General features: G+C 41.7%; 1 protein-coding gene across 7 annotated transcripts in view; it reads right to left on the reverse strand.

The window, feature by feature from the left end:
* mboat1 (membrane bound O-acyltransferase domain containing 1) overlaps positions 1-17,800 on the reverse strand; it is a 112,528-nt gene that overhangs the window by 24,469 nt on the left and 70,259 nt on the right. For all 7 annotated transcript variants that reach the window (XM_078539297.1, XM_078539298.1, XM_078539299.1 and 4 more), the window contains 2 exons: positions 14,401-14,593; positions 3,005-3,108 (listed from right to left, as the gene is read on the reverse strand). In XM_078539297.1, the coding sequence (XP_078395423.1) occupies positions 3,005-3,108; positions 14,401-14,593 (297 nt within the window). The remainder of the gene's footprint in view (positions 1-3,004; positions 3,109-14,400; positions 14,594-17,800) is intronic.

Below are 17,800 nucleotides of genomic sequence, written 5' to 3' on the forward strand. Positions count from 1 at the left end.
GAGTCCTACCCCTTTCCTTTTGGTATCTGAAGTTCACAGACTCCACCTCCCACTCTTTAAGCACTCGTTATTATCCATGCTGCATGTTTTCCATTTACGCAATCAATACAAACATCCTAACCATAACTCCTTAAAGACTACTTCGGGAGAATATAATCTGTGCATTTTTAAATGTTTCTCCTCTTTAACAAAGATATAGTAACAGACTGATGTGCACAAAAGATCTAGGGAAGAACTTGCAGGAAATAAGAGACAGCATCATAAGACTTGTAGGTAGCCATGCAATTGCTGGAAATAGGCAGAAAATCACAGGCTGTGAGCTGCGATTCATGGGATATTCAGCCTGCAAGCAATGTTACCTGTTGGTGGCACCAGAATGCAGAATCATTCCTTTGATTTCGGGCAATAAAAACTGTAATAAAACGGTTTGGGATCTTTCTACCTTATACAGAATAATATTAGCATCATTGAGTCATATGCTGGCAATGACCAATGAACCAGGAAAGCTTGCTTTCTCACAGATCAACTAAAGATAAGTAAAAATAGCCACAAATTCAGAACTCTTAACTGATACGCATCTCCCAATTTGAAAGACATTTAAAATGTACATAAATGCCTGAATAAAATCCTATAAACTCAACTCCAGACTAAATGCTTCAACCAGAAATGTAAATTCATCTGTATTATTATTCTTTGGTAATTTAATGAGCTAATTTATAAACATGATAGAGCGGAATTTTACGGTCCCGTGGTAGCGGGGCCAAAGCCATAAAATGCAGCAAGCCATTCAAAACCCCATTGACTTCGGCGGGACCATAAAATGCCGCCGGCGTAAAATTCTGTCCATTATGTTCTTTGGCATTCTGATGAGCTGACAATGTGTCTCAACTCCCTCTACTTGACCAGAGTTGCTCAATTGGCATATTACAGCTCAAGATGAGCACAGGAGAGTATTACCATAAAACTATAATGTTGGAATGCCACAGACCCTTCAGGCAGTTGAACATGGGTCAGGAAGGTGGTGAGAGTCAGTCAATCCTAGAAATAAGAATGTTATCAATTGGCCTATGAGACAGTATGGTGAGGGCTGTCATCCGTAACAGTGACCCGCGACCGTGAAGTGCATTTAGGGCTTCAGGTAGTTCTCTACAGTCAAAGAGACCACCAACGCTCACCATCCAAGCTCACAGAATAACATAGGTCATTCGGGCAAAGTGCTATAAGGTAAAAGTTACAGTTGGAATCGTACCTAATGCAAGATTCCACCTTCAGGGCAGAAAATTAAGAAAAATAAACTTTCATTTAAAATAGAGGACATTATTTCATGATAATGTTGAACAGAATTACTTTTAATTAAGCCTTTGTGTTGTAAAACAGATTAGATATATCATAATGCTGTTTGAACAGCAACAGTATAGTAATCAAATTTTCTGGCGTCAATGACTGGAAAGCATTAATTGTTGTGATTTTTCAGCAACATAATGGGCAGAAATTTTCGCTTGGCGGGTGGGCCGCCGAGCGTGAAATGACACACGTTGACGTCAGCTGATCGTGCCAACGTCAATGCGCAGTCGCAAGATAGTTTGGTTGGCGGGCACGCGCCTGAGTCAGCAGCACGCCCGCTGACAATTAAAAGACCTGTTAAGGCCATTAAATAAATAATCAATTAACTTATATTTTTCACTGCCCATCCTGCATTTTTTGGAAACCTCATCCATGGGCAGGTTGAGGTTTCCAAAAGCAATTAAAAATAAAATAAAAGTTTTAAAATTGAGTTACTAACATGTCCCTGCTCATGTGACAGTCACAGGAGGGGATGTTTTATTACATTTTATTTTCTTTATTTTCTATTTTTTTTAAAAGCATTTTCATCTCCCTGAGGCAGCTCTGTGCCTCAGGGAGGCTATGAAGCGCTCAATCGTGCGCATGCGCGAAGTTCGCGCTTGGCCTGCTCACACTGGCAGCGCCGAGTGCTGCCGTTCGCATTTCACACTGGGCAGGCCTTAATTGGCCCACCAGCGTGAAATCACGGTCCAGTCCCGATCGTGGACGGCGGTCAGCTTCCCAACCGCTGCCGCCGAGCCCGCCCTAGGGCAAAATTCTGCCCAATGTTTCCAAGCCAAACAACTAATAGCAAATTTATTTTAAAACTCTAATAACTGGTTTCCTCGAAAAGTTCCTTAAAATCCAAAATATTGGTATAGCTGTGGAAGAAGTCACATGTTATCTTAAAAGCTTGAAAAATCGTCTTAGTATCTGTTTCAGACTTTACAAATTTGTTTTTTTGGATTTTTAACCTGTCGTATAAATGTGAAACATGCTGTGCAAGAATTTCTAACTGGGTGGAAACACTGCCCAGTGCATGCCCATAATTCTGATCCACACTACCAACTGGACACAGCTGACCTGTGGCAGCCCCAAGTCAATTACCTCTTATATTTGTCAGCCAATTATTTCTTGAGCAGAAATCTGGCCAACCAAATAAAATGCAATGAAAAGATATTGAGTAATAAAACATTTACAATGAAGAAGCAGACTGCTAGGAAACTCATGTTTCATTAACTCTTACGCAAGTGAAAGCAGTTAAGGCAGTTCTGGAAACAGACGTTGAAAAGAAATATCACTTCTGCAAGAACAAATTATGTGATCAAAGTGAGTCATTGCTATAGCAAAGTTTTGCAATTTTAGAATCTGATTTTTCTCTAATAATCTTCCATACCATCATTAAACGCTCATTTGTAACTTCAGCACTGTGAATCCAGCACCAAACAAAGTATTAGCCAAACTTAAAACAATGAAAGAAGAGGACCACACACACATACACACACACACACACACACAATTTAGTGACTCAAAGTAAATCTTCAACTTCATTTCAGGTAGCAACATACAGGTGATTGTGTGAAAAATAATTATGTATGGTTTCAGTCCAATTAAGACTCAGCCGCGAGAATACAGCATTGAAAACTTCGTTTTCAGGATCTAGTTTACATGAGAATCTCACCTCAATATTCCAGATGTTTAGGTTTGAGATTAAGTTCCATCTCAAGTTCCCATTTTTATCAAGGCCACTGAACCCAAAACCAGCTGCATTATTGATTGCATCAGCTAAAAAAGAAAAGGGAAGCAGATAACCAGTTATTGCTTAATTTAATTTCTGAAAGAACATCTAAATGTTTTAGCAATAGTTAATGCAATCTCTTAGTCCTGAACTTTTTAAGTCACAAACTAATAATAGTAGAAGATAATCCATGAAATTAATGTCGACAGTTAACCATCCGGCCATAAAGTGTTGAATTCATAGAGATGCGTAATCCATGTAGAATGCTGATTGGAATAGTTCCCAGAGGGAAAACTGGATGCACTAACCCTCACAGACCTTTACATGTTGCATGAGTTTTGAAGCAATGAAATTGCTTAAGGTTGGCCCTAGGTAACTATTCCATCATGATAGAAGATATTTTATTCATTACACAGCAGGAATTTCAGCTGCAAACATACAGGTGCCATAATACTTCATACCCCAGGGTGACTTTTTATTAAAGGTTGTAACTTGTGAGTGTCAAGGGTAGTTTGATGTAGAGTTGACAAAGATGTCAGTCAACAGCGTTTGACCCTATTTCCTTTAGGTGAGGGAAGTTTAAGGCATTGGGAGAAGAGATATATCTCTGGAAAAAGAACACAAGTCAGTCAGGAGAGCACAAGAGTTGGGAATGGCACAGTGAAGCCATTCAGCTTGTAGTCTAGACACTGTGCTAATTACCTTGTGGACAGCTGGCCTGAAAAATGAGTTTCTGTCCAAAAAGGCAGCAAAAATTCATGATTTAGGAATGAAACTGGAAAGATTGCTCAGCATCGAAATAAACACTGGAAACAACAACATCAAAGCCAGCCCTGTCAACACTGCAAAGTCCTCCTTAAAAACATCTGGGGGCTTGTGCCAAAATTTGGAGTGCTGTTCCACAGACCAGTCAAGCAACAACCTGACATAGTCATACTCATTCGAATCATACCTTACAGATAATGTCCCAGACACCAACATCACCATCCCTAGGTATGCCCTGTCCCATCAAAAGGACAGATCCACCAGAGGTGGTGGCACAATGTTGGGAGGGAGCTGCCTTGGGAGTTCTCAACATCAACCCTGGACTGCACGAAGTCTCATGTCATCAGGTCAAACATGCACAAGGCAACCTCCTGCTGACTACCACCTACCACCCTCCCTCAGCTGATGAATCAGTACTCCTCCCAATCTACCTGTTTCAGATGCATCTGTCCATGACAGTATTAGTAGAAGTGACCACCATTCAGTCCCTGTGGAGACTAAGTCCCACCTCCACATTGGAGGATACCCTCCATCGTGTTCTGTGGCACCACCATCGTGCTAAATGGGATAGGTTTTGAACAGATCTAACAATTCAAAACTGGGCATCTAGGAGGCACTATGGGCCATCAGCACAGCAGACTGTTATACAACCACAATCTGTAACCTCATGGCCTGGCATATTCCCTGCTCTACCATCAAACTGGGAGGTTCAACTTTGGTTCAAAGAAGAGTGCAGGAGGGCATGCCAAGAGCAGCACCAAGCATACCTAAGAATAAAGTGTCAACCTGGTGAACCTACAACACAGGACTACTTGCGTGCCAAACAGCGAAAGCAGTATGCGATAGACAGTGCCAAGCGATCCCACAACCAACGGATCAGGCCTTTGCAGTCTTACCACATCCAGTCGTGAATGGTGGCGGATAATTAAACAACTAACTGGAGGAGGAGACTCCACAAATATCCCCATCCTCAATGATGAGGAAGCCCAGCACATCAGTGCAAAAGACAAGACTGAAGCATGTGCAGCCATCTTCAGCCAGAATTGTCAAGTGGATGATCCATCTTGGCCTCCTCCTGAGATATCCAGCATCATTGATGCCAGGTTTCAGCTAATTTGATTCACTCCACATGATATCAATAAACAGTTGAAGGCACTGGATACAGAAAATCTTATGGGCCCTGACAATATTCTAACAATAGTACTGAAGACTTGCACTCCAGAACTAGCTGCGCCCTTCACCAAGCTGTTCCAGTACGCCTACAACACTGGCATCTACCCGGCAATGTGGAAAATTGCCCAGGTTTGTCCCATCCACAAAAAGCAGGACAAATCCAACCCAGCTAATTACCATCCCATCAGTCTACTCTCAATCAGCACAATTATGAAAAGTGTTGTCGACAGTGCTATCAAGCGGCACTTACTCAGAAACAACCTACTCATTGATGCTCAGTTTGGGTTCCAACAGGACCACTCAGCTCCTGACCTTCCCTCCAGCATAAGGTCAGAAGTGGAGATGTTCGCTGATGATTGCACAATGTTCAGCACCATTCGCAACTCCTCAGAAAATGAAGCAGTCCGTGCCCATATGAAGCAATACCTGGACAAATTCAGGCGTGGTCCGATAAGTGGCAAGTAACATTCATTGCCTCAAGTGCCAGGCAACAAGAGAGAATCCAATCATCTCTTCTCAACATTCAATGCCATTACCATCACTGAATCCCCCACTATGAACATCCTGGGCAGTTACCATTGACCAGAAACTGAATTGGACCAGCTACATAAATACTGCGACTTCAAGAGCAGAGGTTGGGAATCCTGCAACAAGTAACTCACCTCCTGACTTCCCAAAGCCCGTCCTCCATCTATAAGGCAGAAGTCAGGAGCGTAATGGAATACTCTCCATTTGCCTAGATGAATGCAGCTCCATCAACACACAAGCTCAACACCATCCAGCATGAAATAGCCTCCATCGCCAATACACCATCGCAGCTGTGTTTATCATCCAAAAGATACATTGCAGCAACTCAGCAAAGCTCCTCTGACAGCATCTTCCAAATCTGCAACCTCTACCACCCAGAAGGACAAGGACAGCAGATGCATGAGAACACCAGCACCTGCACGTTCCCCTCCAAGTCACATGCCATCCTGGCTTGGAACTATATCACCGTGCCTTCACTGTCGCTGGGTCAAATTCCTGGAACTCCCTCCCAAACAGCACTGTGGGTGTACCCACCACCACATGGACTGCAGCGGTTCAAGAAGGCAGCTCACCACCAGCTTCTCAAGGGAAATTAGGGATGGGCAATAAAAATGCTGGCCCAGCCAGCGATGCCCATGTTCCAGCAAAGAATTTGGAAAAAAAAATTGTGTGGTGCAAGGAGCTGTAGAAGAGGTTAATCTCATTTTAAACTTATGTTTATTAGTTGGTTCATCTCCGGGCAGAATGAGTCGGCTTTGCAGCATTTGCAAGATTATAGTTATCAGTACAAGCAATAAGAGGTCCACGTTACAATTTTCAAGCCATACGACCATTTAACTAAATGGACTCCTGATCATTGGTAACTCAAGGTGATGCTGACACAGAAGTAGATTTGATGCAGATCCTTAGACTTTGTAATGACGAGCTCTCTATTTTTGGTGCTGTCACTTGAGCAAGGAGCATTGTCCAGCAGAATGCCCTGCTTTTCTTTAAATGGTTCCAAAGAACACTTTGTTTGAATTGCCAGAACAAGCAAACTGAAGGATGGAACTTCCAGCAATACCCTTACATCTTTTATAAGCTTATTTTAATTACCAAAGCTTCTATTATTAATCTAATTGTGCCAAAAACACATCAGAGGAACTCTCTGATTCTAGTCCTTCACAAACCAATCAAACAACATTCATGTATTTTTCAGTAAAAAATATAAAGGATGAACATTACAAAATACATGTAGAGTTAACAGGATTTTGAAACATGAGTCTTTCCACATCTACACTGTACATGCAAATCCTCCACAATGGATCATACCAGCAGATATCATATACATGGATTTTCAAAACAGCCTTCAATAACATGCCATGCAAAAGACAAAGATTGTGACAAAGATTAGGGTATGTAGAGTTAGCAGCTAAAAAGCTGGATGGATAGCAAATTGGCTGAAATAAAAGAAAACAGAGAAAAGGGGTAAAGGGAAAGAAGTAGAAATCAGTGTTTCACAGGAAAACGCTGGGACCACTGATTTTCATAGAATAATTTGAATTAAGGAACAAGTAACTCTGTGAAATTTGCAGATGAAACCAAACTAGGGGAATAGCTAACAGTGAGGAAGAATGTAACATAATACAAGATGACATTAGAAAACTTGCAGACTAGGCAATTAAAGTTGCAAATGCACTTTAACACAGATAAATGTGAGGCGATGAATTCTGGCCAGCAAAATAAAAACATCAACATCTTGGAAAATAAACTGAATGGGGTAGAAGAACAAAGGAATCTAGGGATACAGGTGGACAAATCATTCAAAACAGCTGGGATTTATTTCTTGGCTTACAAAATGCAAAAATAACAAAGTACTGGATCCTCGGACAGGCCAGACTTGGTGTGCACACTTTTGGTCAATAGAATATAAAAAGAACATAAGTACAAGCGTAAGTGCAAAAAGGATTCCTAAGGATGGTACTAGGATCGAGAATTACAATGAGAAAGATTGAACAGGCTGACTTTTTTTTTGAAGAGAAAGCTTAGATGTGATCTGATAAAGGTCTTTAAAATTACAAATGGATTGGACAGGGTGGGTTGAAGCGAATGTTTCCACTTGTGGGAGATTCAAAAACTAAGGGTCATAAGTACAAGATAGTCACTAATAGATCTAGAAAATAAGAAAAATCTTTACTCAGAGTGGTTAGAATGTGGAACTCACCACCACAGGAAGTGGTTGAGGCAAATAGCTTAGATGATTTCAAAAGGGATCTAGACACATATGAGAAAAAAGGGAATAGAATGATATGCTAGAAGGCAAGGATGAAATTGATAGAATGAGGGGGAAGGCTTGTGTGAAGTGCAAACACCAGCAGAGACTAGTTGGACTGAATGGCCTGTTTCTGGGTTGTACATAACTATGGATTGCTACCTAAATTGGTGACATTTAGATCAAACATACAATTCGAATGGTCAATGGATCAAATACCATCGCCTTGATATTAACCAATCTCCACTGTCATGATAATAGTTGTTTGTGGTAGTGGACTCCAGTATAAGATACTATGTGGTGCTCTGTACTGAATATGGGGTCACCTGACCTGGGGTTTGACAGTCAGATTGCACATATTGAAACCTGTCTTGATAGAATTCAGTTACTGCAGATATGTGTATATGTTAGTAAAATGTGTTATCAATAAAGTTAGCTCAGCTACAATGTCGACGGCCTGTGTGCATCATTGAAACAAAAAACAAGACATGATGTCAGAAGTAAACTAAATGCAACAATGGAGGTTCTGAAACCACCAACAGAGCTCAGTTTGGAGGGCAATCTCGCCGAAAACTGGAGGAAGTTCCAGCAGTGAGTCGAGCTGTACCTCACAGCGTCAGGCAGTGATAAGGAAAACCCTCTGGTACAGTCTTCCATCTTTCTTCACGTAGCAGGGGAAGCAGCCCTAGAAAGTCTATAACACATTCACCTTGGAAAGTGATGAGAAATGAAATGAACTTGAAAGAAATAATGAAAAAATTCGAAACCTACTGCAGCCCTTAGAAAAACATCACGCAAGAAAGATACCGATTTTTTATGTGCACGTAAGGCAGTGACAACATGAGTCAGTACGTAACTGAGCTGAGAAAACGGGCTAAATTGTGTGAATTCGAAGAGCTTGAAGAATCACTCATCCAAGATAGAATAATGTGCGGAATGGCAAATGACACTCTGAGAGAATGGCTTTTGAGAGAAGTTGATCTCAGGCTGGAGAAAGCAATAAATATCTGCAGAGTGGCAGAGACAACAAAATGCCAGATTAAAGAGATGACAGAAGATGATAAGACGCACGCAGTCAAGCAGTTAGATGCAGTTAAACAGAAACAAACCCCGGAAAGAAAAAATAGACAGTCTGAATGTAAAAAAAACAAAAAACTGCTATTAAAACATTTAAATGCAGCCAATGCAGAACAAAGCATTTACCACGTAGTTGTCCAGCCTACGGAAACTAGTGTAAGAACTGTGATAAACTAAATCACTTCCCTAAGATGTGTAAATTGAAGAAAGTGCACACGATTGACACAGACACTGAACTTTTCCTTGGTGCAGTAACAACAAATTCCAAAGAACATGAATGGAAGGTTGATTTAAAAATTGCCAACATGATGGCGATTTTCAAGCTTGACACAGATGCACAAGAAAATGTCATTCACATAAGCCTGCATCATAAGATAAGCAAAGATAAACAGCTAACAAAAACAAAAGTGAAGCTGTGACACCCAAAATACACCCACCCAGGAAAATACTAATAATGCTGAGATACCGACTAAAAACAGAGTTGGACAGAGTGGAGAAACTTCACATCATCAAAAAAAATGAAGAACCAACAAATCGGGTTAATCTCATTGTAATTGTAGAAAAATCAGATGGGAATCTGCAAGTCTGTCTGGATCCCAGAGGCCTAAACCAGGCAGTACAAAGGGAGAATTACCAGATGCCCACGGTAGAAGAGATCATGTGTAAGCTAGCTGATGCTAAATAATATTCAGTCTTGGATGCAAGTTCAGGCTTCTAACAGGTCAAGTTGGATGAACGCAGCTCCTATTTCTGTACTTTCAACGCACCATACAGGCGATACAGGTTTTTATGCTTACATTTTGGTATTAATTCAGCTCCGGAAGTGTTCCACAGAACAGTGAAGCAGCTGTTTGAAGGGTTAGAGGGCATGGAAACCTATATCGACCATGTGCTGGTCTGGGGGGCCTCATAAGAAGAACACGACCACAGACTGAGGCAGGTGCTGGCCAGAGCTAGAGAAAGGAACCTCAATTGAAGAAGGAAAAGTGCAAAATAGGTCTCTGTGAAATCAAGTGCTTGGGAGACATGCTTTCAAGTGAGGGACTGAAGCCAGACCTGAGTAAAATCGAAGCAATCGTGAACATGCCACTCCCAGAATGTGTTACAATCCCAACTGGGATTACCCCTGCACAAGCTTGATCTCAGAGTGGAATCCAGCCTTATAGATCCCAAAATGTATTTGAAACAAAAACAGAAAATGCTGGAAAAACTCAGCAGGTCTAACAGCATCTGTGGAGAGAGAAACAGAGTTATCGTTTCGAGTCCATGTGACTCTTCTTCAGAGCTAAAGAGAAGTAAAAATGTGATGAAATTTATACTGTTCAAGAGGGGGTGAAGCAGGTGAAGCTGAATAGAATTTTGCTTTTACCCAACTTTTATTCGTTTATTTAGATACGTGGAGTGTAGCAACTGTCATTTCCACAGCCAGTGAGCTACAGCATGAGGGAACTCCTCAAACTGAGACAGCAGAAGCAGAAAGAGTACTTTGATCGAGGTGCCCGACCTCTGCCTGATCTGAACATGGGAGACACATTCAGCATGAAGGGATCTGGAATACTGCTATTGTCACATGAATCACCGGAAAACTAAGGTCTTACATAGTGCAGACTCCAAACGGACAACGGTACAGGAGCAATCGGAAATTCTTATGGAAAACAAATGAAACGCAACCCTTCTCTGAACCAGAAAGTGTAGCTGAAGATCAAAACCCAGAAAGCACCAGTGAAGCAATAGGTAACCAGACAAAGCCCGAGAGTCCTGAAAACTATCCAAAGAATGATAGTGACACAGAGCTGGAGGAGGCCTCTTGTCCTTGAAAATCACCTCTGACACTATTCAGAATATCCAGTGGGAGAACTGTGAAAAAACCACAGATACAGAGATGAGTAAAAGGTAAAACAGACCGATCAAAACAAAGTGAGGAGGAATAGCTAAGAGACTTTGTGTACTTGAATTGTATAAAAGATTTTATTTTAAAAAGGGAAATGCCATGATAATATTTGATTGTGGTAGTGGACTCCAGTATTATATGCTATTGTATACTATACGCTACTCTGTACTAGATATGGGGTCACCTGACCTGGGGTTTGAAGGTCAGATTGTACATGTTGGAACCTGTCTTGATAGAATTCAGTTACTGCAGATTTGTGCTTGTATTAGTAAAATGTGCTATCAATAAAATTATCTCAGCTACAATGTCAATGGCCTGTGTGCATCATTGAAACAAAAAACAAGACACCCACCACCGTCAGCCCACACCATGAGAGGTAGGAGAGTCGAGAATAGAAATAAAAAATGGGGAGTGTGTCCCCAGACCATCGTGTACATGCCTTGTGGTGTTTTCTCTGCAGCAAGTTTCTCTGCATCCGGGTATCTCCCCATGGAGAGGTGAGCAACTTCATTGACATATTTAAATCCGTCACCCACAATGCAATTAGGAGTTGGATTTCAATTTTATTGGAAAATTTGTCTGTGAAAAGGAGGCAGGAGTTGCCGGCAGTATCAGTTAAGTTCCTTTTCTGTCACTCCTTGTAGGCAAGGAGAAGAAGTGCTCCCTTGCCGTTCAAAGAAGCATTCTTTGATATTTTGATATTTGACATTCTGACATTCATTAGGCTTGACCCAGAATCAACTTCAAGCCTTTAACCATCTCAGGTTCCCTGTAGGATTTAACAGGTTAGAGAAAAGTATTACTAGTTTTCTGTGCTGATAAATAATTTGCTTTCCTCGTTGCTTTCTGTCTACAGACTTCCCCTTTCAAACCCATTGAGTCTTCCCTGGAAAGGTACTGAGGATACAAGCAATTCACCACTTCACTTATTCTGTAATTACAGACCAGCACATACAAAGCAAGCTAGGTGCAAATGTTTCACCTGGGCTCCTGTCATCAATTCCAGAAGATTCTAAAAATCACAATAAAACAAAATATTTTTAAGGAGTTTTTTGCACACAGCTCCTCATTATATACGTATATTGCTCTTCTCAGGTTTTAATCTCTTCTATTATTGATCCTCTTCCACTCAAACATAAGGCAGAAGTTAATCTGGGATTTGCAGGCCTGACTATGCACCTATGCCAATTCAGTGCCAGCTTATGCCCCCTCACTGACCACCCTTTGCCCTTACACCTACCATGCCAGCTCACCCAGTATCCGCTGTGGGCAGACCTCAGGACCCGTGCTGAGAATAAATAAAATACTTCTGTCTATTGATTAATTCATTATTTAAAAAACTGATTAAAAACCCATTCACTACATTTAACTTCCTTTAATCCCTCATAAAAACAAACATTTGTATTCATAGTCCTACTACAGAGAATTTATAAGCTCTTGAAGCTTCAATCAAACTGTGACCTGACAGGCAGTCCACTGCGATAATGATGGGTTGTGAAATCAGTCATGCAGCACTTATCCTGTAATGATAACTGTCAAGTTTATGTCAACAGGCAGAATGAAATAGTGAGCAGTGATATTTTTAAAAACACTACGGTTTTTTCCTAATATTTAAAGGGCAGTATATTTAAACAGTTTGACAGTTCCAATGGGTTTATGCACTTTTTACACACATTGATGTCTAATTTTAACAATCCAAAAGGTCACCTGACCTGCCCCAAGGGTGTGCTTGGACCAGATCCAAAAGGATACCTTACCTCTGGAAAAGGATACCCTACCTTTCCAAAGAACTCTGGCAGCTTTAGACCTTCTCCTACCAGGTCTAAAGTGCACAAGTCGTATTTTGGACATCTCACGAGCCAAAAATCAGATCTGACTGAGGCAGCTGCACTTTGACATGTAAAGCACATTATGTGCTTATTAAAACCCTTCCCCATTCCCCCTTGCAAAAATGGTGGAAGCCAGGTTTGAGGGCACAGCTTCCGGATTCAGGCCTCCATTTTCACAAAGATGGACAGCCTCTTTGTCGGCGCGAAAATTCTGGACAGACAGGCAGAGAGAGGAAGAGTGGAAGAGAGAAAGATAAAGGAAAGCTGGCAAACAGAGTTTATTTTTGTGGCACCAATGACAAGACAGGAAATACTCAAACATGTTAGGCTTATGAAGCAGACACAAACAAAGGAAAGACACAAAGGCCACACACACACACACACACACACACACACACACACACACACACACACACACACACACACACAGACACGGCAGTTATCATAATTTCCAATTTGCATTTCCTAACTTGGCACCTCAACACTTTCTATTACACAGTTTTGAACCACTGAGAGGCAGTTCTCCAAATTTTGAAATGAAAGCAGGTTTTCAGAAGGACACTGGCAGTTCACTGCCTTGTGCTTTACAAACCTGCATCAGTCTACTTGTCATTCCAACAGCACCTTAAACCCCAAAATAATAACTGAAGCAATAAGTGACACAGTACCTAGTTTTATATGGAAAGGAGCATTAAACTAGAACTGTCTGTGCAAAATTCTTGCCTTTTAAAGCCATGAGCCTAACTGCAGTTCAGTACATCTTAAAGTTATTTCAACAGATTTTCTTTTATAATATTTTAAATAGACGATTAGATGTGACTTGTTAGTGTTTTATAGAAAGAATGATGATTCAACACTTCGACATATTAAACTTTCCTTGGTGCCATTCACAGTAACTCCAAGGATACGTTGTTTTATAACGACAGGAACACTATACCAGTTTTACAAACGATGTAGTATCGGAGGCTTCCTGTACCTTTATGATCCATGGCTGTATTGCTGTATAAAGCCACCTTTCAAATTCAAACAGAATATATTTAATATTGCTAGAAAGGATTTTACTGAAGCCAGCAGGAAATGACTGGTCACAGCGTGACCCAGAAATCTGTATGTGTGGCATGTGGCACTTGAAGTATCAGCAGCACATCTGAAAACATTTGTGATATACTTAAATGTTGATGTTACCCATGGGTATTCTTGGAGCTGGCACACATCTGTGATACTTAGCTGCTATCCTAAGGTGTGCAAATCGAGGCTAGTCAGCAACTGTGGAGGGTAATCAGAGGGCATTTGTTATTTCTTGAAAATTTCATGCCCCAAGCTGGACTAGTTTTCTCTTAAAAATTGGTTCACATCAACAACAAAGTGTTACATCTCAGTGAGAGAGACATAGGCAAAGAAATGAGAAGAAGAAACTGAAAAACAAGAACAGGGTAATCTAATTATTTATTCTCAAATCTTCCTTGCCAAAATTATCGCAAGCATTGAAAGGGATGGGGCACCTTGGGGATTGGGGTAGAGGAGAACACGGAGGGATTATTTATGGAAATCATTCAAGCCAAATCTTTCCCAAACTTTCATTGGATCCCTCACCCATGAAAGAAACTAAAAAAGTCAGATATTCAATAGAGTCAAACAAGCCATAAACAACTTTAATTTTACTTATTAAATCATTTATTATTCTGATGACTTCTAAGTATGAATACTTCCTCTTATGTCTCATTGATTGAAGAAGTTTAATTTTAGAGTCCTGAACCCTTAATTAGTCAAAAATGTAAAATATGGCATTGATGTACAATTAAGGAGGCACAGCAAATTACTTTACCTAAAGTCCAAGCAAAGTAATACTTGGGTCTGGATGCATGGACTGAAATGAAGAGGTAGCAGAGCTTCCTGAAGAACGAGGCTTCACTTATAAACTTGTCATCCACGTTGTAGGAGATAGGGAAGTTCTTCGTAATTACCGTAAACCAAACTAGACATATAAAGGTGATAAGCATTTTGTTTGCTACAGCTCTCTAGAAAAATAAAGCAAACCCCACAAAATATATGACGTTTAGATAGTTAGGTAAACTGTAGGATAACAGACAATTGCAAATTATTACACAATAAATCAAAATTGAGCAGTTTTATGTCAATACCAACAATACTCGTGGCTTATGATGCCCATCAGAAACCAAGTCTGAAATAGTGTCAAGCATTTATTAATTTCATATGGAACAATGTTTTTTAAAACCATTAAAATATCAGGAATAAAATCAGTTCAGATGATAGACCATTGATGTGCAACATTGGGCCAGATTTTTGCTCCCGAAGTCGGTAGTGCGAGTCAGGAAATCTTCTGGTTCGGCACAGCCACCTTGGGAGAAAGGGAGTGATCGTCACTCTGGAGTTGGGGGGGCGGGGGGGGTGGTGCAGGATGGAGTCAGGCCTGAAAATCCCAGGATCAGATCAGAGGCAGCAACAGGGGCTGCTGAGTGCCATTTAAAAGGGCCACTTTGGTTCTCTGGGACTTTATCCCGATTGTTTTGTTAAATATTAGACTCTCTAGCCCTCATCCCTCACCGCCCCCATCAACCCCCACCCACTCCCCATTTCCTATCCATGCCAACTTAGTGCCAACTCATGACCCCGCCACCCTTTTCCCTTAGACACTCATTGCCAACTCACTCAGTGGGCGGAATCATCCCAGATTTGCAATAAGTGCAGTAGCAGGCGGGTACAACGTTGTTTTACCCACCAGTCGCAACGGCGACTTCTCACACCGTATCGTCCCAAACCACCGCATTAATTATGCATTCCCGGGAAACACATAATTTCCCTGGTGGGCAGGCTCCGATTCGCCGGCCACAACGTCATCTCACCACCACATCACGCTAGTGCTTCTAGCCCAGGACTGCTGCAAATAAGACATGGCCCCAAAAGGCAAGAAGACTGCAGCCCCCAGGTTTAGTGACACGTCCCTCAAGCTCATTTTGGACGCTGTAGAGGCCCACCTTGATGTCCTCTTTCCCCACTCTGGCCGCAGGAGGAGCAGCAACATTACCACTCCAGCTTGGTAGGCGATGGCAGTGATCAGTGCCAATGCTGCACAGAAGAGGTTGGCCATCCGCTGCAGATACAGGATGAATGATCTCATCTATGCCGCCATCTCATCGCTCTAAACTCACACTCAAGCCCATCACACATTCCCTGGCATCTCACTCACTGCCAGCTCAAGGGGCATCGCCACTCACTCTTTCACACACATACCCTCACATTTCCATCTAGCCTCATCTGCTCTGGAGATTGCCTCCTCAGCCCTCACCATCTTGCGGTCACTTGTACAGATCAACTTGTGCCCTCACACAAACCCTGGGATACCCCCCTTCTCCAGTACAGCCCTCACCCTGCAGCCTCTTCCCTTGCCTGACGCCACTTCTTCCCCATCCCAAGCAAGCCCTAACATTGCAACCATACAAAGCCCATACCCCCTCCTTATGGCTGGTCTGGTAGGTAAAGACCCACCATTGAGCCCCCCTAAAAGTGTTGTGGTGCTGTCTGCGAAGCCTGATGCTGATGACTGCAAGTGGTGCCCGAAGCAAGGTAGGCAAATAAACCTCGAAGTCCTGAGCGAAGTGCAGCTCACCAGGTGCACGTCATTTATGTGCAGTTGTGAAACACATCGGCGTGATTGAGGCGGATGATCCAGCAAGGAGGGGGATAAGCCTTATAACGATATGTAGATGTATTGAGGTTTCTGACGTCAGATGGCGGGAAACGTGGCCGCCATCGACAGGCTGAGCAGACGATCGTAAACTGGTTTCATGACATCGCAAAACCGATTTTTGGCCTTCTCACCATATTGTCTACTCACACCACCGAGCACGCCCAATGCCAGTGGGCATAGAAAATTACACCCAGTATCTACCATGGGCAGATCTCAGGAGCCATGCTGCGATGAAATACAATTAAGGCCTAAATTTCTATCACAGCCTTCACTATATTAAAAAAACTCCCATTCATGAAAGCCCATTTAAAACTTTAAAAGCCTCCTCAAATACTTAATCCCTCATCAAAACACACAGGCGTGCATTCATAACCCCACAAACACAGCTAATCCTTTAATAACCTCTGAGCTGTCAATCAAATTCACAATCCACCTGCTGGGACAATCATCAGTTGTGGAAATCAGCCGACCATTAATAATGATATAAAAATAGCCATTGGGGTACCATCATCAAACAGCTATGTAACTACTAGAACAGATTTTTTTCAACTCTCACTGAAGGAATAAGATTTAAATAACTTGGCAGCTTGACAGTTCTACATGCCCTTCATAAGCATTGACGTCTCTTCCATATATTCGTGACTCCCACACTGGAGGGGGGCGGGGGGGGGGGGAGAGAGAGAGAGGGAGAGAGGGAGGGAGAGAGAGAGAGAGAGAGAGAGAGATGGGTAAGGCCCCTGCTGCAGCAAAAATGGGGTCTATTTGAATAGCTCTGCTGAGTTCAGGTTTCCCAACTGTGAGAGTCATGCCCAGCCCCCTTCCCCCTACGAGTGAAAATGGGATATGTCGGAAATGGGATGGTCCTTTCAGATCCACAACTCTGCAAATATCCAGCTCATTAACTCTGTTTCTCTCTAAGCAGATGCTGTGAAATATGCTGGGTGTTGCCAGCATTCTCTGCTTCTCTTTCAGATTTGCCAATATCCAAAGTATTTTGTTTTCACATTAAAATGTCAAGCTTGTTGAGCCCACTATAGATAGACTGGCAAAGGTGAAAAATTACTAATAATAGTGATGCTGGAGTTGAAGACAATGACATCATGTCCTTGGTAATACACTAATATTATTCCCTCTCACAACAGAATACAAAATATAGCAATACTTTAAAATATTAAACTTTTGTTGGCAGAATTTTCATGTTTCAATATGGGATGCAAACAGGAATGCAACAGGAAAGAGGTGTCAAGTATTTAATCCAGGGCCACATCGGTCATAAAAAGGCAAGTACTGTAACATTCGAGGGTCACTCAGTGCTATTACTGTAGGCAAAGAATTTTTATCTAATTGGTACAACTATAATGGGTTTATCTATTTTTATGCAAGTGAAAAGTCAACATGGAGGTTGACCTTCTGGCTAATCTTCTCTGTCGTTCCAATTTTAGTATATGTGCTGAAGTTAAAAAATTTTCATAAAAATCAATTTACAAGTTTAAAAGCAAAGTTGAACTTCCATGAT

This window comes from Cetorhinus maximus, chromosome 3 (assembly GCF_964194155.1).
Source record: "Cetorhinus maximus chromosome 3, sCetMax3.hap1.1, whole genome shotgun sequence".
Classification (NCBI taxonomy): domain Eukaryota; kingdom Metazoa; phylum Chordata; class Chondrichthyes; order Lamniformes; family Cetorhinidae; genus Cetorhinus; species Cetorhinus maximus.